Source organism: Thermobia domestica, chromosome 13, assembly GCF_964235325.1.
Source record: "Thermobia domestica chromosome 13, izTheDome1.hap1.1, whole genome shotgun sequence".
NCBI classification, from domain to species: domain Eukaryota; kingdom Metazoa; phylum Arthropoda; class Insecta; order Zygentoma; family Lepismatidae; genus Thermobia; species Thermobia domestica.
The window spans coordinates 65,804,983-65,829,233 of record NC_137466.1 but is presented as its reverse complement, the minus strand read 5'-3'; the positions used below and the strand labels follow the sequence as shown (position 1 = coordinate 65,829,233).

Genomic DNA, 24,251 nt, shown 5'->3' with positions numbered 1-24,251 from the left:
AATATTCCTCTCACACACAAATTCCACATAAAAGTTGTGCAATTCATATTTTCTTTTCTCAATTTAAAAAAGCATTACATTCACCACATTAATAAAATATTGTTCACGAAACCAGTCAATTAAAAAAATAATAAAATTTACAATATAATTAACCATATTTGCAGTGTAAAAAAACATATTTACAATATTTACCATAGCCAATTACATTCGGCATCATTGCTCATAATTAGGGATGCGCACGAGACGAGTCGAGACACGGCTCTTCTAATAGAGAAATATACATTTTTCGAGTCGAGACATCACTTTTACAGCACATTTTCGAGACGAGACAGCCACAAATCTTGTCTCGTGCGCATCCCTACTCATAATTCAAATACGTATTAAAGTAAAATAAATTGAAATGTCCCTTAATTTTTTTAAAAATCCACATAAAATATACATTCACTAACATAATGAAAATGGCAATTTAACATTTCAATCGTAGACTTCAAAGCAGCAAAAGCAATTTTCTTTTGGGTGAATTTAGGCACCCCAAGTTTTGTAAACACGTTTCTTGCAACATGTGTTTTAGCTCCCCTGGATCCTATGACCAAGGGGAGAACCTCAAATCGCTTGTTATCATGGACCTAATGTTTAAGTCTTTCATACTTAGTTATTTTCTCTTCTTTTGCCCTTACATCCATGTCATTTCCTTCAAACGTAATGATAATGTCAATCACATACTAACACAGTTATTCTCAACAATTAGGTCTTGTTTCAATTGTACATTCTCAATATCAAACTCTAGCTCTTTACCCGTCTGATAGCCTCTTAACGCGCAATGTCTTTCAATAATTTGAACAATCTGGTTATGCCTGACTATACGTCTGTTGGCATAGTGATTTTTGATGATAAGTGATTTGGAGATACGCTCAATTTTTTGAAATTCTTAGAACCCCACTTCCTCCCCCTCTTCCACATCGAATTTCCAAAAACCCTTCCTTAGTGGTACCCTACGTCATAAATTATACATACTGTGCACATTTCAAGTTCCTACCTTAAGCGATTTGGCCTGTACGAGGATCAGTCAGTTGGGGGGGGGGAGGTTGTTCATGAAGAACACCAATGTAATGTATTTCTATAAAACTGCATATAAGACAAAACAACTGGAAGTTCCAAACAATAAGTAGAAGAGATTTAAATTCAAACAGATGTACTGATGCCATTAAAAATTAAAACAACATTACACTACTACAATTATCCATATTTACAGTGATCTCCATACACACATATATATATATACATATCACATATATACACACACACACACACATATATATATAATGCCTGCCATACGTCCCGTAAAAAACGGGAGTTCCGATTTTGGACTCAAGTGTCCTGCGTCCCCATCAATTTAGACGGGACAGGCAAGTGTCCCGTATTTTAGTTCCGTCCCATTTCAGCTCTCAATATAAGCTTATCTATATCAATATGAGCAAGATGCAACGTTCATTGTTTAAGAAAAGAAAATTATGTTTCGTATAATAAATGAATAACATTTCTTGTACTAATATTCTTTGTGAAAATCCATTAACAACTTTTTTTTTTTTTTTGGTAAAGACAATTTTCTTGAGTCATCCTAGAATGGGTACTATTATGTCTATGTAGGACATTGTAGATTGATGATTTTTTCGTCTGCTAGATTCTTAAATAACATTATTTGGGTAGCATTTTCAAATAAAAATCTCATGTAAATGAAAAACACTCTACAGAAGCATAAAGTTTCCTGAGAACGCTTTAGATTGTTCGCTATTTCTTTGTATCCATTTCAAATATTGCAGTGAAAATGTAGTGAAAATGTTTCAAAAAAATGTATTGCGTTGTAAAGTTATTTAAGTGGGGGAAGAGATCGAAGGTGTCCCGTATTATCATGGAAAAAATATGGCAGGCTTTATATATATATATATATATATATATATATATATATATATATATATATATATATATATATATATATATATATATATATATATATATATATATATATATATTATAAAGTACTATATGAATGAAATTGAGTCGTATATTGTAATGTATGAATGAAAAAGGATATTAAAGTAATTATTATATAGGGGAAAGTGGGATAGAAATGGGTAACTAAGGTTTGATGTGTTGTCAAAGTCAAGATTGGCAACAAAATGGAATGATGATCAGAACAATTACTCTTGACTTATAATTCGTGAATACTACAAAAATGTGATAGGTTCTGTCTATTGTTTTGCATATATGTTTTTCACAAAAAAGCAAATCACCCGGAAGTACCCTAATGGTGGGGTAAGACCAGGTGTACATGCTAATCGGGTTTCACCCCACATGTATCGAGTATGAAAAACGTGGCATCGCTAAACTAATACAATTTTATAGTTTATTTTATGTATGTATTAGTATGTTCATTTGTGTTACGTAAGTCCTCATGAAATGTGCAACAAGGAGTAATAATTACATATTCAGTCACTAACAATCATTGCAATACCGTCGACCACTGAAAGAAAAACTACAGTAAACACGATACAAGACGCTGACGGTTGTAGCAGCGGGGCGAAATGGCAGTTCCTTCTTTACGTGTTAAAGGCTGCCGAAAACATGAAAAAATGAATTCTAAAGGTCCATAGCTCCAAAACTATGGGATCTACTGTTGTCGAGTCAAGACTTCACTAAGGAACTAGTATGTGCTCTATCCAAAAATACATGTTTTAGATTCCTAAGGTACTCACGCAACAATTTTTTATGGAGGTAGATGGAGAATACTTTATATCATAGGCCCGTAGTTAAACTCCCTCTATAAAAATTGTTGTGGAAGCACCTCAGGATTCTGACACACGCATTTTTGGATAGGGCACATACTAGTTCATAAGTTAAGTCTTGACCCGACTGCGGTAGGTTCCATAGTTTTGGAGCTATGGACCTTTAAAATTCCTTTTTTCATGTTTTTGGCAGCCTATAACACGTAAACCGTCGCTTGTAGAGGGATAAATTCTTAAGGTCTTTTGAATTTGGCTAATCAGAGTGCTCCTTTAACCCGCGTATATTCGACGATAACCGTTCGGGATAAAATCTGCTCGCCATGTAGACCTAATTTTATTACAAAATGACGACTGTCTATTTACTTTATTTTATAGTTCTTCCATATTCACTTTCAAATGATCGGCGCCAGTTGCCATCTAATGAAGTTGATGCGTTTGTTGCTTCTAGTACACAACCGCTTTGAAAAAGAAGCAATAAATGCATCAAATGTGGGAGATGAATTTAGAACACCAAAATGGTACATGCCTAGCACATCTTGTGCTGTTAGGGTTTCTTCAGAAACATTTTGTAAAACAACTGAAAACACATCGCGCGGTTTGTATTTTGAAATTTTGCGTATACTTGGATTTGTTTAAGTATTTCTTTCTACTGTGTTTGCCTGTAGCTTCAGTTCATAAGCCTTTATAATTAGATACCCAACATATTTGGCAATCACGCAGAAAACAACACCGAAGATTCTACACTTGTGTTAACACACAGGCTGTGTGCCATTTCAACTAGCGGCATTTGACACACAACTCCAAACGGAGAGTGAGTTGTTCTAACCACTTGTTTGTGTTATATTTTAACACAATCGTGCTAACACATAGGCATGTCGTTGAAATAATACAACGATTTTTTACAGTATAGGCACTTCCAGTAGAACTACAAGGATTAAATTTGGCAAAGTTTTAGCCTCCTGGGACTATATAGAAAATTTCCAAAAGTGAATATTTTCCATTTTTAGCAGCTTTAAAGAGACAAAAAACTGTGTAATTTAAATAGACTTTTTGGATGTACAAAATCTCATATTTTAGGTACCGTAATTGAAATCGGAATAAAAACTAGGAATTTTGGTATGTTAGTAGGTTTATGAGGCGCGAGGCCGTAGGATGAGAAATTTTGTATCTGGCGACAAATTCCCACCTACTTAAAACTAAACTGATTATATAAACATTCAATTTTGCCAATTGCCAAGTTCATAAAGAAATTGAAAATCACAGCAACTGGGTAAGTAAGAAAATGCTAATCCAAATGTCAATTGAAAGAAACGGAAGTCTTTTAAGTAAATATTGGCAGCAACGCATTCTAATTTTCCAACTTGGTCAAAAGTTAGCAGGGTTGGAAAAAATACAGTTTTTTTTAAAAAAAAAAAAAGAACAAAACGCGTGTTTAAAACATGAAAAAAGTGTTTAAAATGTTTTAAAGATGTTTTAAAAAACACACAAAAAAGTACATGTTTTAAACATTTTGAACAGTTTAAAATATTATTTTAAACATATTTCAAAATCGTGTAATCACGTATTTATTAAGACTTTTTGCTCTTTCAACCGATCTTTTCATTATTTTATTCTCTTTAAGACTACACAGTGTTGGGTACAGAACATTTCCGTATAGATTAATAATTCTCAACTTATTTCATATAACGACCCCTTTTATTACACCCTCTTGCCAGTGACTCTCATACAGTAAGTATTTTCTTGGATATAGTAAGCTTTTAAGGTAGATTTTAAAATTTACCAACTATAGAGGTTTCACACAATCTATCAATATACATGGCAAAGCAAAAGTCCTCACCATCCTTGTGCGTTGACAACGGGTTGAGGGAGAATGATGAATCTTGGAAGTGGTCTGACACATCAGATGGTGCTATCAAGTATCATGGCGAACATCTGTGCTTAGTATTCGAAATTTCAAATGCAAATGGTGTCATGTTACATGAGGGCTAGAATTTTACCAGAAATGCTGTTGTGCGGTTATTTTAACCATAAAGAAAATCATTTCGAGTTACCGCTTCTAAAAGTTTTGTAGTTATGCCTTTAGGGGCTAAGCTAGCGTTTCGTGGAGGCGGGTGAGATTTTTGTTGCAAAATTTGATTACTATTTCATAACACTGGTGCTAATAAAATTATTTTATAATAATAGGGCTACGTTTTCGAAAAGTAATGTTTGAAGCACACTTCATATTGTGCTAACTTTATATTTTCTGCAAGTCTATGTAATTGGTTGTTTTTTGAGTCAAAAATTTATTGACGAAAGGTAATATTTGGGGCGTTCAGAGCACAATAGATCCAAATCCATTTTCAATAAACTTCAGTTTTCCTCAGCAAATGAATTCTATTTCAAAAAATAATACTTCGCAGTCAAGAATCCAAAACAAATGTAACTAAAACCATGCGAAAAGGCGTGGGATAGTTTCATATGACAGCCGCTAGTAAGGGCGTCAGTGGAACAGGAGGGCAACCACCCTCATCCGCACCCTGCATTTCAGATTTTGGGGACGGTAAGACAGTTTTAGAAATCTTTTGATAAGTAAAGTCCAACAGAATAAGCCTGAGGTAATTACACCGAATAAATACGAAGAACATACAGATGATTAAAACTGGGAAGTTGCTTAGGTCCAATTTCCTGAATTTTAAGCAGGCCCGAAACTCGAAAGTAGAGCCACCTTTGAAATCCTTGGGTAAAAAAAATATACAAGAAAGCAATATAGGCCTATAGCTCCTTACGGCCAATGATCAAAATCCGTATTTATTCGGTGCAAGGACTTCAATTTTTAAATGTTGGACTTTGCTAAGCAAAATGTTTCTAAATCTGCATTACTGCCCCAAAAATCTGAAATTCAGGGTAGAAGACGGATGATTTCTAAACGAACGACCCTATCTAGCGGCAATCATACAAAATTCTAGATTCCTTTTTTTCAGGTAGTTTTTCTTTCTTTCATCTCGGATTCGTGGTTGTGAAAATATGACATTTTACGTCGATGTATTCTTTTGGACACATTCTGCATTTATGTAACGTAATTATGCATCATTGACTATGACATTCGGAGCTTGACTTGTTAATCATTCCAACGCTGCAACATACACAATACAAGTATAATGTTAATATCTTAAGTGTATAAGCAAGGAGGGGGAAGGGAAAATTAGCCCTCCTCACCATTCCGTCAACGCCCTTGTCTAGCGGTTGTCCTATGAAACACTGGTCCACACGCTTTCCCGTGTTTTTTGTTTCATACGAGGGCTGTCTAAAAAGTATCCGACCTTTGGCCAGAAAAATAGTTGCGAATACCTGACAGATTTGGGACCCTAATCCCCTTCAAAGTAGGCCCCTTGTGCTTCCACACACTTAGCCCAGCGATCCTTTCACTGCTGGAAACACCGCTGGAAGTCTTCTTTTGGAATGTTGTTCAGCTCCGTCGTCGTGTTCCGCATTATGTCTTCTCTACTCTCAAAACGGGATCCCTTCAGGGGCGTCTTCAATTTGGAAACAACCAGAAGTCACAAGGAGCCAGGTCTGGAGAGTAGGGAGGTTGGCGAACGGTTGTAATTCCATGTTTGGCTAAGAACGTGTGGATCAATTGGGATGAATGTGCTGGGGCGTTGTCATGATGGACGTGCCAGTTCTTCGCTGTCCACATGTCTGGTCTTTTGCGCCGGACTGCGTTACGGAGTCGCCTGAGAACATCTTGATAGTACTCCTTTGTCACTGTTTGTCCTTCCGGTGCGTACTCGTGATGCACAATTCCACGGGCATCGAAGAAAACAGTCAGCAACACCTTGATTTTGCTTCGCACCTGCCGCGCTTTCTTCGGCCTTGGAGAATCGGGATGCTTCCATTGAGACGATTGTTGTTTTGTTTCTGGGTCGTACCCGTACACCCATGACTCATCTCCAGTTATCACGGAATTCAGATACCCAGGATCAGTGTTGGTGGTGTCCAGAAGGTCCTGTGCAACGTCAAAACGGGTGTCTTTTTGTTCCTGAGACAACAACTTGGGTACAAATTTAGCAGCCACTCGTTTCATGTTCAAATCGTCACGCAAAATTACATGTGCAGAATCTTTACTCACTCCAACATCTTCTGCAATCTCCCGCACTGTCAAACGGCGATCTGCCATCACCAAATTTCGCACCCGCTCAACAACAGCTGCATTCCGAGCAGTTTGGAACCTGCCGCTACGCTGCTCACTCTCGACTGATGTGCGGCCATCTTTGAATCGGTTGAACCATTGTTTAATTTGTGTTACACCCATCGCATCTTTTCCAAACACCTGCTGAATCTTACGAATTGTTTGGCTTTGAGAATCACCCAGCCTTTGACAGAATTTGATGCAGTATCTTTGCTCAATTCGTTTAGTCATCTTGCGAGAAACACTAAATCCGACGAACACTACCAACAGCACCTCACTTCGCGACCACCAGCTCACGACTGACACACGCGAACGCGGTGAAAAAATTCAAGCATGTGCATTAAGGTTTCTCCTTCCACCGTGCACGGTGGCGCCGCCTGAGAATCACTACTTTGCGTGGAAAAAATTAAGGTCGGATACTTTTTAGACAGGCCTCGTATACCCTATGCTACGAAGATATTACGTTTGCTGAACAAAAGTGAACCTTTCTGAAAATGAACTTGGATCCCTTGTGCTCTAAATGTTGAGTTGAAGCCAAATTTATCCTGCAACCCAAGTTTGTTCGAAACATATAAAATTAGTTTGTTTAGTTTGATTGATTACATCTTGCATCAGTAGCAAGGCTATATTAGACAGGGCTTTTTGTTTAAAGTGGGATCTGACCCACTAATTTTGAAATTTTACGTGGGATCGCAGTCAAAATCTATACAGCAAATTCCGACGCCTCGTGTCTCTATCCTCAAAAATTAATGTTAAAAGACTGAATATTGCACCCTGTAGCGTGGTACATACATACAAACAAACAAATTGAGATCAAATTGTCCCAGACCTTGACGTTCAGCACTAACGTTATAATAAGTATCACACTTGGTTAGTTACACGATCGACTGCCATACCTTGCGTTTCTCACCTGGTCTCTTCATACAAGCTATGCCAAGTTGTAAAGTTTCAAAGAAAATTTAGAACTGTGGTGGGGAAGAGGTACGAAATAAAATTTTCATAATATAATGAAAAAGATATTGTTGATACAAAATTAGTTGTTACCTGAAGTTTCCAGTTGCATCTCAGCCACACCACTGACGTTAGATTCATCAGAAGCAATTTTCGGATCAACATTTTTACCATTTGTTTGGGTTTCCATTTTTACCAAGCATTGCATTTTTCATAATGATTTTCGTTCTTGGAACTAAACCACCCATTTCTTTCTTACACGTTTTGTGACAAACTCGTTTGATCGTTTACTTACCTGATTGAGTTTGAGTTACCATAATAAATTTGTATCAAATCATGTCCTTTTCTTCACGCATAATTCATGTTAAACGATTCCATGTTGTACGGAGACAGAACTAACATGTACTGTACAAACGAATGCTTGCGATATTTTAATTTCAGAACCTCAACGTCGCAATGAATACAACACAACAGTTTGTTTCCGTGATAATTATTTTATTTATTTTTTAATATCAGTTCTATAAGTAGTCCAACCTTCGACTACGACACTTTCTCGCAAGTTAACTGAGAAGCATTTAAACAATACAATATACGTTAAAAATAAGGGGGAAAAGAGACAAAATAAATTGTAGATCACCACATTGACCTGCTGTAGCCACGAGAAATCAAACCATTCACATGGGAAGAAAATAGTCTTCTGATTGGGGAGCACTTTTGGACAGATCTCTTGCTCTGGAAGATTTCTTTTTTTTTACGAACATAAAATAAAATGCAAATAAACATATGTTTAAGACAAGTCTTCAAAATAAACGTGTTTAAAACAAAATGTTTAAAACATAAACAAAATTTGTTTTAAACAAAATCAGTTGTTAAAAAAAAGTTTTAATCATTTGTTTTAAATATTTTGTTTTAAACAAAACAACCCTGGAAGTTAGTAAATTTGGGACGAAGCCCAAACTAGCAAAAACTTGAACTAATTACATGAACCTTCGATTGTGCCACCTGCAAAGTCTATAAAAGAAGTGACAATTCACAGCAACTAGGTAACTAAGAAAATGTTAAGCTAAGTCAATTTAACTTAACGGCAATCTTCTGAACAAGAAATTTGCCAACTTGATCAGAAGTAGTGGCTTTTGGGGGGAGGATTCTCCTTTCTCCCTGCTGAGACAAGACTTAGCTTTTTTGGTCCTCCTGAATAAGTCATAGTCCCCCAAGAAAAACTTCCTGGGTACACCCCTGTATGATTATTTAATTATATTTGTCACTATTTTATTTCTCAGTTTCGTATCTATGCACTTTCGATCGTACGCAGTTTCGACCGTACGCAGTTTCGATCGTACGCAGTTTCGACGCTACGCAGTTTCGACCGTACGCAGTTTCGACGCTACGCAGTTTCGACCGTACGCAGTTTCGACGCTACGCAGTTTCGACCGTACGCAGTTTCGATTCTACGCAGTTTCGACGCTACGCAGTTTCGGTCGTATACAGTTTTGATCCTACTCCGATTTTTCCCTATATAACTTCAAAAAAAATACTATTACTTAATATTCTGTGATTATAAAATAATTGTTTTTTTATTGTTCGATCATAAGACCTTATCTGTTTTCGATCCTACGCCGGTTTTAGTTTCGATCGTACGCAGTTTCGGTCGTACGCAGTTTCGATCGTACGCAGTTTCGATGCTACGCAGTTTCGATCCTACGCATGTAACCCGACACGGAAAGCAATTGATATTATTTTGATGCATACTAGCAGTAATCTGTTTTGTATAATTATAAACTTAAAGAATATTAGTGCTAAGTACTACAGACGACATCCCAAAATTGGCGTAGATTGAGAATATTCCGTGACTTTTTTTTTTAAAAAAAAAAGCAAACATTTTTTTCACTTTTCTTGATTTAAAAGATTAAGACGTTCTGGCATGTTATTACTTTGGCGCATGCTCAGATTATTGCGTACAGATTGACAATATGCCTGTATATGATGTGTATGGAACGATCATGTGCTATCTTGTTATATGTAGTTATTTCTTCACGAAATTAATTCGTAATGCCTTAAAAATTGTTTCTCAGGGTAGGAGTTGCATTCATGAGTGCAGATTCACTTTACGAGGACTTTCTTTAAGGGTCTTCACTTCAGCGAAATTAAACTACCGCTAATTTTAGTTTTTCTATAATATCTTCAAAACTAATAAAAATATTCGAAAAGTAGAAATGTTTATTGTTTTAAATCATTTATTTATGTTTAAATTATGATCATTTTCATTGATTGATATCGTTTAGATAATTGGTGACAGACGACAGAGACAGATATCTGCACCTTAAATTAAACTGCAATTCCTAAAAGAAGGAAGAAGACAAGTGATATACACACTGAAAAGTGATACACATAACATAGTGTTCGTTACAAAAAAGTGTACACAGTATTTTTTTTTAAAATTGTTTTTTACCTTATCATGCATAACTATAAATAATACCTTTTTATACTACGAGAATGAATTCCATTGTACATCATAGTCTGTCTAAAGCGGTATTTTTTAAAATTGTTTACTACTAGATATAAACTATATCTATTTAGGTTAGCGGGAAATTTTGCATCACATCGGGAAATTTTGTGGCATTGGACAGGAATTTTGCTGCAAGAAAATACTCGCGTCTGCTTACCCGGTGACGTCACACATCCAACGATTGGGCTGGCGCAACCTGTAGTGTATATACGAACCTTGCACTAAACCGTAATGTTTTAAATTTATCCATAGGCAAATCATGCATGTAGATTGGTAATATGTTCATAACTGTTGTAACTAAACTTGCATAGCTTTCTTTCTTTAATTTTAGATAGTTTAGAGTATGGTTTATCAATTTGTTTACACGATTTTATACGCATGTATATTTTGTCTATAAACCATTGTGGAAATGTTTCGTGTAGATCAATACCATATAAATAGAGCAAACAGCTGTTTACAATGCTCATTGTTGGACAAACCACAAATTATTCTAATAGTCTTTTTTCTGCTAGCCTAAGTGACATCACGTAACTACATTGAAATATTATCAAGCTATTAAAAAAAAAAAAAATCTTGTATCTCTCTAAGTTTTAAAAATTACTACATAAAGTATGAAATTGGAGAAAACAATAAGTTACTACGTTAATATAGCTGTTACCCAAAATCAGATTAATACTACTGAATATACAGGGGTGCCCACAAGGGGGGGCTATGACGCAAACTGCGTCATTGAAATATTTGGGGGGGGGTTAAAAATCTATATAAATATATTTGACGGGGGGGGGGGGTAAAATTAATCGAACAGTTTTTTTTTCATGGAAGAATACCTATGGATAGACAATTGCGGGGGGGTGCGTTATGGACATAAGGGGGGGTGGGCACCACTGGAATATATTGAGTTTATGATTGAAATAATGTCATTAATCCTACTTATAGCTTCAACTAAATTCCAACATTTTAAGCATTCTTCCAAGCTATATCCAACGCTTTATTATTGTTAAGTATCGAATTACTACCAACGCTCGTAAACCAAATTTATTCTGAAATTAAAATATAGTAATTTCAGCAATGATTCAGTCTTGTAAGGGCAAACTAAGTTTATCCTACATGCCATATTTCCTTAACAATATACCGGGTGTATCACAAGTCCAGGACCATAGGGCAACTCTTGTTAGTAAAGATAAAAAGATAAAAAAAAAAAAAAAAAAAAAGCCGTTGGAAATAGGTGGCTTTCAGTCTCAAACTGTAATTTTTTTTCAGTTGCACCAGCCGTTTGGGCTTCACATTGGTAAGGCTTCCTATGTTAAATGCAAAAGCAACTCTGCCAGTTCAACTTTCCTCCTCTTTTCTTTCTTCGTATCTACTCATAACGGAGTTTGCTTATGGCCTCCGACTTTTGATACATCAGGTATACAAAATTTATCATAATGATAAATTTAAAGATTTGTGTTATAATATTTGATATTTTGTATCACTCCCTTGAATGACTCTTGAGAAAAGTCGTGCTGGTAAAAATTAAAATTTTACCGCTATAAACTAAGGGAAGAAAACTTACCTAATGCTTAATTCTTTTATACAATAATTCATACATTTAGGTAAATTTTCTTCCCTTACCGACAAAATTTTATGTATTACCAATATGACTTCCCTCAAGAACCGCCACTAATCATTCTCTTACTATCTCTTGAATTATACTTAAATTGGAATAGAATAGAATACATAAATTTAGAATGCTGACCTGAGTAAATTAACAACATTTAAAATTGGACAAAAACAATCTCTTGGTTAAGCTTTATGTGTATCAATCAATTAGAATTTAGTATTAATTTAAGCCATAATCTCTATCATATTGATTGTACTATTGAAATAACTCACCAGGAAGCTTCTAGGATTACATTCATGGCGTGCAACAGATGGTCCAGCGATGCCCACACTAGCACAATGAGGTCCTTCACCATAACCTCTTCCTGTCACTCCTGGAATCCGCCCCTCTACTATCAGAATACCCAAATCCACAAACACATCGTGTGGCTCCGCGTCCTCGCTCTCAACATTCGAGTGCATCTCTGAAATACAAATAAAAATAGGAAAATTAAGTTAAAAACAAAATATTAATCATATCTCTAAACTTCTTTTTAACGTAAAAATATTCCGACAAATAATTATTCTTCGTACTACAAGTTTCACCACAGAAACGGTTCTTCTGTGGTATCGCTATACATGATTGAAATTGAAGTTTTCTGCTGCTTTGTGTGATACACATTTGGCATTCGTCACAGATTGAAACTGTCATATCAACAACGCGTTTAGGAATCTCGGACGAAGTATTTACTAATGAAGTATAGATCTTTGCCTCGATCCAACCCCATTATTCATATATACCAGTCATTTCGAACTGCATGCTCTATGACGTCACAATACGCTGCTCCTTTCTCAGTAATGCTCCTCACACCGAACGAGGAGGCAGCAAACCTAGATGATGACAGTAAACGAAGTATAATTTATTTTGCAGATACAGTACTAGTGGATTTATAACTGACCGAATACTGTCAACACTGGTTTTATTCCATTCCACCTACCTCGTTCCCTCTCCTTTTTTGTTCAACTTGCTCTCTTTCTCTGTTCGTAAAAGCCCGCTTCTACGTTAGACTTTTGCGAGTTAAAATAGCAAATATTTTATTAACTTGTTTGGCATGTTTAGTATTATATGGATTCCGAAGACAGGAACACAGTAAAACTAAAAAATCCAGTGTATATTTCTACAATTCTACAGTCCAGTTTTAAGTTTCTAAAGAAAGAAAATTATTAGTCAATTATTCTGAGTTCAAGATGATCTATATGTGTGTTTGCTTTCCTAATGCAACTGACTCGGAAATTTTATTAGGAATGTCTCATTCTAAAACTAGACCAGTTAACACTGGCACATTCTGCTGCACGAAAGAGGGCAGTAGCTTTATAGAATCCTAAAGAAAGATAGATTCAAACTTCATTCAAAATATGTACTAGACAAAATATTGCTATATTTGATTTTAAGTTCAGCGTTCTTTTCAGAAGTGACGCTATACGAGACGTAGACCTACAACTTATTTTGTGAGATCCGAGCCACATGACCTCCCACCAGAGTGTAAACATTGTGTGTGTTATTAATGTCAATACTTAAGTCAGCATATTATGTTGCCACTAAATAAGATAAATTACCCCCAATACTTACAAAGCTGGAGCAGGATGTGAAAAAACACGAGTGGCTAACGCGAAGTCTGCGAGGACACTAGTAAAAGAATAATGTCAAAAATGTCGCAGCGTCTTTAAAGCACAAGGAGAAAATACATTGATACAGGTAAATCGAAAGTTTCACCATCACTTTCAGACTTGAGTAATCTTTTCCTTCCTAATGAACAGTCACTTTCTCCTGTCCGAACAACCACTTCGGTCAGTGGACCAGTATTAATTTTCACATGAACGTGAGTACTTCAACAATTAAATTAAAGCTAACATTTCTGCTTGTTCACATAAACAATAATACAACATATGTCTCGGAAATATGATTAAAAAGATAAAAAAAAAAAAAAAAGTATCCTCAAACGGGCTATGGTTGAAATCCTGCAATTACTTTATACTGCTACTTTGACAATGTGGATAACAATCAATCACTTATGTAGTCTACTTTCGATTCACTGCCTGTAAATCCGGCAACGAGTTCAACTCTTGATCTGGTCAATCAACTTCAATTCTTTACCACTGACACATTGGACAAATAGTATATTTTCCAGCAAAGTCCTTTCATATTCTTTCGGTTATTCTTTCACACGACAGGCTGAACCCTATCATGGGAAAAATTAAAAGACGGGATACCAAACAGCATTAGTTATCAAGTAGACATGATAATGAAAATCAACAATAACTTGAAAACATATAATGAGCTTAGTTTTGTTCGATGAAAAGAAATTGTACTCATTTGAACTTTGATATAATACGTAGTGGGTAGTTCATTACCAAGATTTAAAAAAAAAAAAAAAAAAAAAAAGTAATTTACAATTGGGCATTCGATAATCAAATTAGTATTATGTATGGTTCCTCTGTGTCTGTGTGTGTGTGTGTGTGTGTGTGTCCAGAATTAGAATGAAATCTCTAACTTTACGTCCCATGATTATGCCCAATTGTTAATAGATGTAGGCTAAAGGAGACTGATGAGTGACTATGAAATAATTGGTGGTATGAGAGGAAATAGGAGAATCCCGAGAAAATCCACGGACACAAAGATGTCCACCGCAAGTTCGCATGCCCTGGAATGGAAATAAAAGATGCCTTACACAAGAGCTAAGCGCTCTACCACTGAGTCACCGTGATCCCTGTGTGTCCGCGTTCAATTCTCAATTTCAACTTGATGTTCATTAGCAACAGCATAGAATTTGACGTGTTAAACTAAAAGATTTCATTCAAATATTTATAAACACAAAGTCAACACTATGTCATACATTACAGCACAATGTTAAATTTAATATATCAAATTTAGTTCTTTGATCACCTTAAGAACTAGAACTAATACTGAGATACCCACTGTTTGTTTTTTTCCAGATATGTATATAACGACAGCGATAAAATGTACAGAAAGGGAAGATACTTGGAATAAATATACGGTGTTTGCCTATTATAAAATCACGCTTGATTTTGCGGCATCTGTCTCCAAAAGGTGAGCGCTTTACCACTGATCCTCCAAACTCCCTAAGAATTTCTCAACATTATAGTTAAAATTTCAAGACAAAAAAAAAAAAAAAAAAAAAAAAAAGATTCATCACACGAATCAAATTCATTAAACAATCCAAATGCTCTACCAATAATAAATTCTAAATTCTATTAATAACATAACCTTCTGCGAACCCACGTAACGATACACTCTATGACAAGTCACCCCACCCCCCGCTTCACCTCACACAAAAGGTCAAAGTCCTAGTTTCTTCCTCCCAAGTGCAGGGTAGCTATTAAATCGACGTTCAGAGAACACTCACTGGTCACCAAACGAAAGTATACACACGCGCATGCAAACAGCTGTTCTGTCGATAAGAGGACAACGACCTTCTCGAGCGAAACAGTTTCATTCGCCACTGTTGTCAATCGATCGTGACCGAAGGTATGTATTTGATTGAAAAAATACACGCAAGTGTCACAAAACAATTTGTGACAGAAATGTAGTTTGTTAATACAAACCTTACCAGCGAACTTTTCTTCCTCTTAACAACTATCTGTTTCTCTTGCTTTTACTCTACACGCACTCTAGCTAGATCACTTTCCTTAACAGTGTTTGTGAGTGTATGTGCTGCGTGTCTTGTGCACAGGACCAAATTTGGATCAAGCACCTAAAGCCCAGAACATGCACCCCCTATTCGGGTCACCACTTCATATCTCTTCTACACGCAGGCGCACCACCTGGCACCACACGCAATGCGTTCGTATGAAATCAACCCTAGATCACATGTGCTTTCACGCTAATTGTGGCGGAAGAAAAAAAAATGTCACGAAACTTAAAAGTTTCAAACTAGTGTTCTGAATTTAATTTTCCTTTATTGGGGTCTAAATATACATTAGTTAATCAACATTTCAGCAACTAGGAGCATGGTGGCTCAGTAGTCAAGCACTCATATCTTGCGCTAAGAGTCTTGGGTTCAGCTCCAGTATTAATTTATGGTGTACAATTCCATGTCTCTGAGTACTCTGTCCTCCAGTTTTGTCCATTGAAGCAATCATTAAAACACTTAACATCACACATATTAGTCGCAAAAAAAGCTGATATTTTGTTTCTACATAAAATAGCAAAGGGAAAGTTGAACTGTCACTACTTTTCCCCACTTAATTTCAGTGCCCATTCGCACAATACGGAATACGGGTATGTTCCGAAACCTAGACTTGAAATAACACAAAGATCATTCATGTACCGTCTTCCTACTGCACCTCTAAAACAAAATTAATTCGCAATGTGTTGGGAAGGGAACACTGACTCAGTGTTAGAGTACTTGAGGGATCCCTGGTCCAATCCCAGTAATTTCAGTTTCTGGTGGACAACCAGTTTCTCTCGTTTCCTCCCGAGGGCCGCGGTGGCTCAGTGGTAGAGCGTTCACCTCTGGTGCATGGGATCCCGGGTTCAAACCCTGCTCCCGCCAAGTGAACTTTGTGGTGGACAAACGCCGTGTGGGGGGTTTGTCAGGGTTCTCCCGTTTCCTCCCACTTTCTTCGTTCCACCATTTCATTCATTTCTCATTATCACCGTCTCCTTTAGCCTAACCGGTATAACCGTGGGACGTAAAACAAAGATTTCATTTCATTTTTCGTTTCCTCCCTCACTCCGATTCCATCAATTCCTTTCACAATCACTCACTTGCATTAATTATCCAATGTCCTTTAGCCTACATGGCATAATCGTGTGTTATGTAAACTTAGAAATTTCAATTCAAAAATGTTTTAATTGGACGTCTTACTTTTTTCAATGCCCATAGTTCGTTAATGATAAGATGTTTTCTCATGTAAAGGATCGCTCAGTCTTGGGTAACATTACCCATGAGACATGAGAAATAAGGTTTTCTCGTTTCGCCTAGTCTCCATTCTTAGAAAGCTTTTCTAGTCTTGTTTTTCAAATGTGTATACAAAAGTTATATCCTAATTTCATCTTCAAGTTATCAGAATCCTTTCATGTCACTAGCGATCCACGAACGATATAACATTTAAATCATATTTATTATTGGAATATATTGTGTAATAACTTTAAACGTTGATCTTCACTGTGTTCGTATAATCACTTTATCAATTTATAGTGTTTAGACTATGAATCATGTAACACTAAAAGTGTTTTGAGATTTAAGACTTGGATGAACACTGTTCCCCGCGAGACTCGAGAAATTTCTAGTTTCGCTTCGAATTTGAAAATGTACTTCTCGTCTTGCAAAGTAACACTAGTTTCAGGTGATTACATGTGGACTTGGTTATGTGTGAGGGGAGACTCCTCCAATTATTTGATTGGGTACTTTTCATTTCATTCGTAGCTAAAACATGAAGATGAAAGTAAAATTTTAAGTTTCTTCATTCTACAAAACTCAACTGACAACATAGCCTACGTTTCAATTAAGGATTTATTTATTTATCATTCAGTTAAATATGCATTGGTATTCTCTCCTTAACTGAGCAACATGGAGGGGTTGAATTTTATTTATCAGTAAGTGTTGATATGCTGATACAGCCGTGGTTTCCTGATATCTGTCAGATACTCTATTCTTAAACTTCCACATCCTGTTATCCTTCAACTTTTCTTTCCAGCGGTATGTTAGTGTATTCTGATTGTGGCGAATTGTTCGTTATTCAAATGAATGTTCGAATAATTAATCGAATAACGAATTTAGTTCGATTATTTGAAGAATCCAATATTCGAATTTTAACAGCAGTACATCGTACCTTCTAGTATTGATATATTTAAAAAAGATCCAACAACTAAATTCTTTGCCTCTCAGTTATGCGTACCTTTACCAAGCTTGTTTCACTTCAATTGTAAATTAAGAATAGTTTACACTTTTCAAGTCTGCAGGTAAAATAGCGATAGTTAAGTCTAATTTCAGAATATAGGGCTACGTACCTAATTAATGTGTCCGGTAGCACACGCTTTTAATGTCAAATATTAAGACTTAACAAGAACACTCGCTGTTTTAACACATAACTGATAAAAGGAAGAAGCAAAAATGTGATCAATTCGCTTTTGATATGACACACGATTTACTTTTTGTATCAAATTTGCTTCTGATTCCTAATATCCTTTCATTGTTTATAAAGTACCAGGAACACTTCTTTACAAGCCTACCTCTTCGAGAGATATGTATGAATTTATTTTTTTAAGTGACAAACAGGAAACACAGTTAGGACATTGACGTCAATAAAAAACAAATCCCTTATCATAAAAAGTTAATGATCGATGTAGTCATCACTGTGGCAGCTATGTATTATTCATGATTATTGAATGTTGTAAGTTTACACTATTTTGTATATTTATATAAGTGAATGACTATGTGCTCAGTTACACCTTACACCTTACGTCTGGGCTCCCAGAGCTGACGCAAATTTTGACGCCATACCTAATATGGTGTATTTTAAAAACAAAAGGTGACTATCTAGAACTACAATAAGGTTATCGGAGACAAGCTACAAAGACAAAGATGATTTACGAAGTAACAATATTGGAATATTGGATTAGTTAAATCTAAAATCCGAGGTACTGATTGCGTGTAGCAATATGATTTTTTTTTTTTTTACTGAAAAAATGCTGTACTTACGTTTGACCAAACAAATTATTTAAATCTTGAATAGAAACCTCATCTCAATGGCGCATGAAAGGGGTTTAACTCTCCCCTCGAACAAGATATAACGGAAAAGTAAACATTTACTATATATATATATATATATATATATATATATATATATATATATATATATATATATATATATATATATATAAACAATAACACTTGCCCTGGAAGGATAAGTAAGTGCTTGAACCCCTTGATGAAATTATGCGTATGTCACTGCCTTACCCAAGAAGACGAGACTGAAATTATATTTTTACATAACTGTTCAGTTATATTAATTTTTAATATTGGTTAACTGACAATTTCCCTATTTTCAAATATCACGAAGCAACTCTTATTATTTTGCTACTTTTCTAGGTGTTGATATTTTATGTCCTGTCATGAATCCACGTAAACATGAAAAAAAAAAAAAAAAAAGCTTTCTTTTTACACTTATGGATTGAACTAATATGGGCAGTTTTCGTTCTCGGTCGATTATATTTTAAGTACATTGAAATACACTGAATTATTCAACATGCAATCTTAGTGTCTTGACCATTGTAACATTACTTTAAAAAAAATCAATGAGAAATTTCATAAAACTACTATTTTCTCTATTTTGTAGTGTTTTAGAAATTCTGATAAATTATATTGGAAATTTTAACTTTCCTTAATGTTTCGAAAAAAATGTAACCGAGGTAAGTGGGGACAATTGGATTAGAAAGACTATTATTATAAACACAGGGAACCACCTAAGCACAAAGAAACTACAGTTTTCCTTCTGTACAATTTTCTTGGATTACAATGGCTAGAAATTTTAGGAATAAAAGTATGAAACTAAATTTCTGGTTTTATGTTCCTTGGTTATTGCCCTGTAAACTGAAGACAACATGATGAATGGAAGTGAATGAAGAAACTATTTGTGGAATGATAATGTGGGAGAACTTCGAGAGAAACCACAGACACAATATTGTCTCTACCACAAACTCACTTGAGCTGGAATGGATCCAGGGACCCATCACATGAAAGGCGAATACTTCACCACTGAGCCCCCGTACTCCCGATGAATTTTATAGAGTGAGCAGTTCTGAATTTGTCCTTTAAGAATGCTGTTAACAAGAGCTCTCAATTCACTTGAGAATGAACATTAAGTGGCACTTAATCTCACAGCAGGGTGTTTCCATGTTTAACAACCTGTTATAATGTAAATATTTTGGACTGAGCACAGCATCATAGCAGCGGTTCAGACAACGAAATGCTTCATTCTACTTAAGCGTCAAAAACCGCTGTAACAACTTCAATCTTTTTTTTTTTTTTTTTTTTTAAATTCTCAATTATGAATGAAAAAACTAGATATGTAATCAATTAGTTTCAGCAATTGAAGTGAAGCACATTAATTCAACGTAATTTACCATTTTTATTAAGTTCATTATTTAGACATAAAAGACAAAACGAAACTCAGAACAATACTATTCGGTGTGAAATTAGTGTTGTATACAAATAATTTCCTATATGAATATTTGACGAGCGGACTGCCTTTCCCAAATAGTGTTTAAAAAAAAAAAAAAAAAAAGTTTAATTTCACAGCATGGAACTACCTCCATAATATGGGGAACTCGAAGTACTACATATACAGCTACTGGTTGCAATACATTAATAAGATCAAATATAGAACCTGTTCCTAGGACACAATCTCTCTCTCTCTCTCTCATATATATATATATATATATATATATATATATATATATATATATATATATATATATATAAGCTTGCTATGCCTTACTGTTTTGGTTCTATGGAGATGGAGGTTGAAACCGGAAATCCTTAATTTGAACCATTTCCGGATTGAATACACGGTTAAGAGGAAGAGAACCTACTCTTGGAAAGCTGAATTGATTGCAGAAAGTGCATCTCGATCTCTTACCGTTTTTCCTCTACGGAAATCAGTATTGAAACCGAAAGTAGTAATAAATTTGAACTACATCCGGTTTTGGTAGTGCTGCGGGCTGTGACCGACCAGGGCCGTCGCGTGGACGGAGTGATCGTGGCAAATCGCCCCGGGTGCCGCGACCAGAGGGGGCACCGGAACGACAAATCAACAAAATTCAAGGAATTTAGATTATGTTGGTAAATGATTTTTTTTTAAATGTTAATTCAGATATTTTAATAATGATCAAGCCACGGCTAAGCAAAATTTATTTATTTCATGAGAACAACACAACAGGCTTAATTCCCAGTTGTAGTGTCGTGTACAGTATTATCTAACCTACACTATTACATATACATCGTTTAATTATGCAGAAGTTACTGCCTGACAATTGTTTTGAACTTGTTTTCGGACTTACCAAATATATCCTATATGAAATCTAATCATTTCATGAGCTCCTTAACAGCTAAGCGGTTAGCGTATGTGCCTTTGACGTGGGATACCCCGGTTCGATTCCCGGCGGGAGCTTATATTGTTCGGATTCCACGTTAATCAGTAGGTCTACGTCTCATATAGCCTCCCTGCTGTACGCCACGTTAAACTCAAAATAAACTCAACTCAGCTAATCATTTCTTTATATGAAGCACACATTCTCCACAGAGGAGACTTATGTAATATGTTAGTTCTTGCTTTTCTACAATAGAATGTCCCAGTGTTTGCAACTAGTTCTAGTCTTACCTATTGGGACACGTAATAATACTTCTGAAACTAATTCTGGACAGTCAATTTTACCGTTTAATAATTTATGTACGAACAACAGATCAAACACCCATTTTTTCCTAATGTTTGAAAACTAAAATTCGTTACTAAGTCTTCATAGGACAGGAACCGGTCTGCTTTGGACAGAAACCGGTTTTCTAGTATGCAAGCATTTTTAAGAACTTAAATTGTATATTTTCTATTGCATCAGAGTGTTTAGTGACATTAAATTTCAACCACTCCTGGTTTCGGTAAAGTATTACTGGCTGTGACTATGCTCTCTTGAGATACTGAATCGATTACAGAAAGCAGTTTGCCGTTATCAATTACCATTTTTGTTCTGTAATTATAAATGCTGAAACTGGAAATGACTAATCTGAACCACTTCCGGTGAGATTTGAGCCGCCGACCTCCAGAGTCTACTGCCTTTACCAGTCGCCCACAGGGTCAGTACAGCAACCATTACTCTTGCTTTCGTCTACTTTTTTCACACGTATTTTTTTTTTCTCGCAATCTGTATGCATTTTGCGCAAATAACTTTCCCTTTTGTATACAGCTCGCTAAATCCTCCCCAACGTTATAGGCCTACATTGTATTATGCGCAAAGGATTGAAAATTTAGCTTCTTTCAAAAGCTTTCATGTCGAAAAAAAAACTGCTTAGATAAGTACCTCATCTAATTGCATAGACGGCTTTCAACAGATGTGAAGATAAGAGTTTACAATTTGACATAAACTGTTCTGGAGATAGAGTAAATGCTGACTAAGTTTGCAACACTGCTTAAAACTATGTAATTCAGATAACTCGTTATTGCTACCAAGAAGTTTGTTAAAAGTTCCTAGAAATACCTCAGAAGTATGCCATTTTAAGCAATAAATCAAATTTAACAATGGTTTCATATTTCTGGTATAGTTTGAGATATCAAATTGCAGTAAACGGTATTACAATCTTTATGTCTACTGAAGCCCATCTACGCAATTAGATATTATACTTCTCTAAACATTGTTTCGAAAGAAAGTACTCTGCAAAGTAAAATAAATTAACCTCTCTCTCGATGGTCTTAAAGGCTCCTCCCCCTTTTCACGAGGGAACAACTCTATCGTTTGTCCAGCTCTAACTGCAACAATACAAATATTCAAATCGCTTTCCTCAAAATGTAGATTTTTGACTTGTGCCACTTCTCTATTTTAGGAGCGATATGATTATTTAATTCGCAGAATAAGGTTGCAATCAGTAACTCATTTAGTGCGCTTCTTTCTCTCGTCTATATGGTAGGCGTACTCATTTTTTGACAGAACCAAGTTACAAGGTTCATGTCTAAATTTTTTCTACAAATTGTTGCTACAAAACAAATTTCATATTTCAAAAATGAATTTAGTAGTATTTCCAATAGTAACTTCACATACTTTTAAAAAATCACAAAATATAATATATAAATATGCTGCACTTACGTTTCCGAGTCTACATATTAATAGTTCACCTCAGGTGCGCACCCAGAAATTTTTGTTGGGACGGGTCCAAGCTTAGAGGAAGGTCCAATACTACAAACCACTACGTCCATTGGACTAAGTAGTTGTAAAATACTTTCACCTATATTTTCAGGGAAAAAGATAGAACTACATTTTTTTTTTAATGTAAGAGAATACAAATGAAATGTAAGATCAAACATTCATGTTATATCAATCATGAGAAAATGTACAAATATATGTTGAGTTAGGAAGTTTTTTTGGGGGGGAGGGGGAATCTGGACCCGGTGGACCCCTGTAGGTGAGCCCCTGGTTCACCTAGTTCCTCTTCTGATCATAACGTCCCAGTGAAAATGTCTTCTCCAGCTAGTGTAATGTTTTCTATTTTTCTTTGATTCTGATTTAAAAAATTATATCTTACACCCCAGTATGAAGTAACAGAATGGATTTTTTAAAAAAGAACTCTGGTAATGAATGTTTTAAAGAAAGTTGCAAAGATGACCGCAAACTCAAAATTTGTGTCACTAACATATCGCAAACTAACAGAATTAATATGTAACACCGATTACCGCAAACTGGAATACAAAATTTGAGTTATGTTAATGTAAACCGATGTGTAATGTAGCTCCTGTTTTGGGTTTTTGATGGCGTGATGGATCTGAAGATTTAACGACCCAGTTTTTGACTATAAAATATACAACCCGAAATAGAAGGTTTTGTTCTTGATGGACTGTACTGTGACTATTAAACATACTTCGAATTCACTAATATAGAAAGTGAACTGTCCTCAAAGCACGGTTTGGTAAAGGCAGTGACAAATACTATGTATTACGCTTTTTTTTTTCTTTCTTTCTTTCTTCACACATTGGACAAGACACTGCAATTTGACCTAATACTTACAGAAAGTGAAGGTCACGAACTTCATTCACAGAGATGAGCACTGTGCAAGTGAACTGACTTCACTTGCTTGCTTTTGTTTATCAATGTAGGTGTTAAATACCAGCTTTGTAAATATTACACTATTATAAGCAGCAGTTCGAACGAACAAACGCGCACGTTCACTGACATCTAGCAACTCCCGCTGGCTGTGAAGTCCTTCGCTGAACAACAAAGGAAGCAGAGCACGGTAGGGGAATACTGTCTGCCAATACTGACCCGACATGCGCAGATGTTGGCAGCCCTGGCGTTACATCAGCGGATCTCCACGTGAGTCTTCTTCCAGCTGAGCTGCTACAGCTGACTCGATTCCAACGTTGCCACTTTTACATATACAATCTCCCGAGAGCCTGATGGCTTGGCTGAACTGAAAAATCATTGGATTACGGGGCTAGCAGGCTCTTCACGGAACGACGGACAGCTAGAGAGGGA

At 35.7% G+C, this 24,251-nt stretch overlaps 1 protein-coding gene across 3 annotated transcripts in view; it reads right to left on the bottom strand.

Moving 5' to 3' along the window:
• The window catches only part of atos (atos homolog atossa), a 175,214-nt gene that overhangs the window by 36,619 nt on the left and 114,344 nt on the right, over positions 1-24,251 (bottom strand). For 2 of the 3 annotated variants that reach the window (XM_081735843.1, XM_081735841.1), the window contains one exon: positions 12,287-12,477. In XM_081735843.1, coding sequence (XP_081591969.1) covers positions 12,287-12,475 — 189 coding nt within the window. In that variant the 5' untranslated portion in view covers positions 12,476-12,477. Of the gene's footprint in view, positions 1-12,286; positions 12,478-23,783; positions 23,997-24,251 lie in introns of those variants that run through there. The other variant, XM_081735842.1, reaches the window with a different exon arrangement.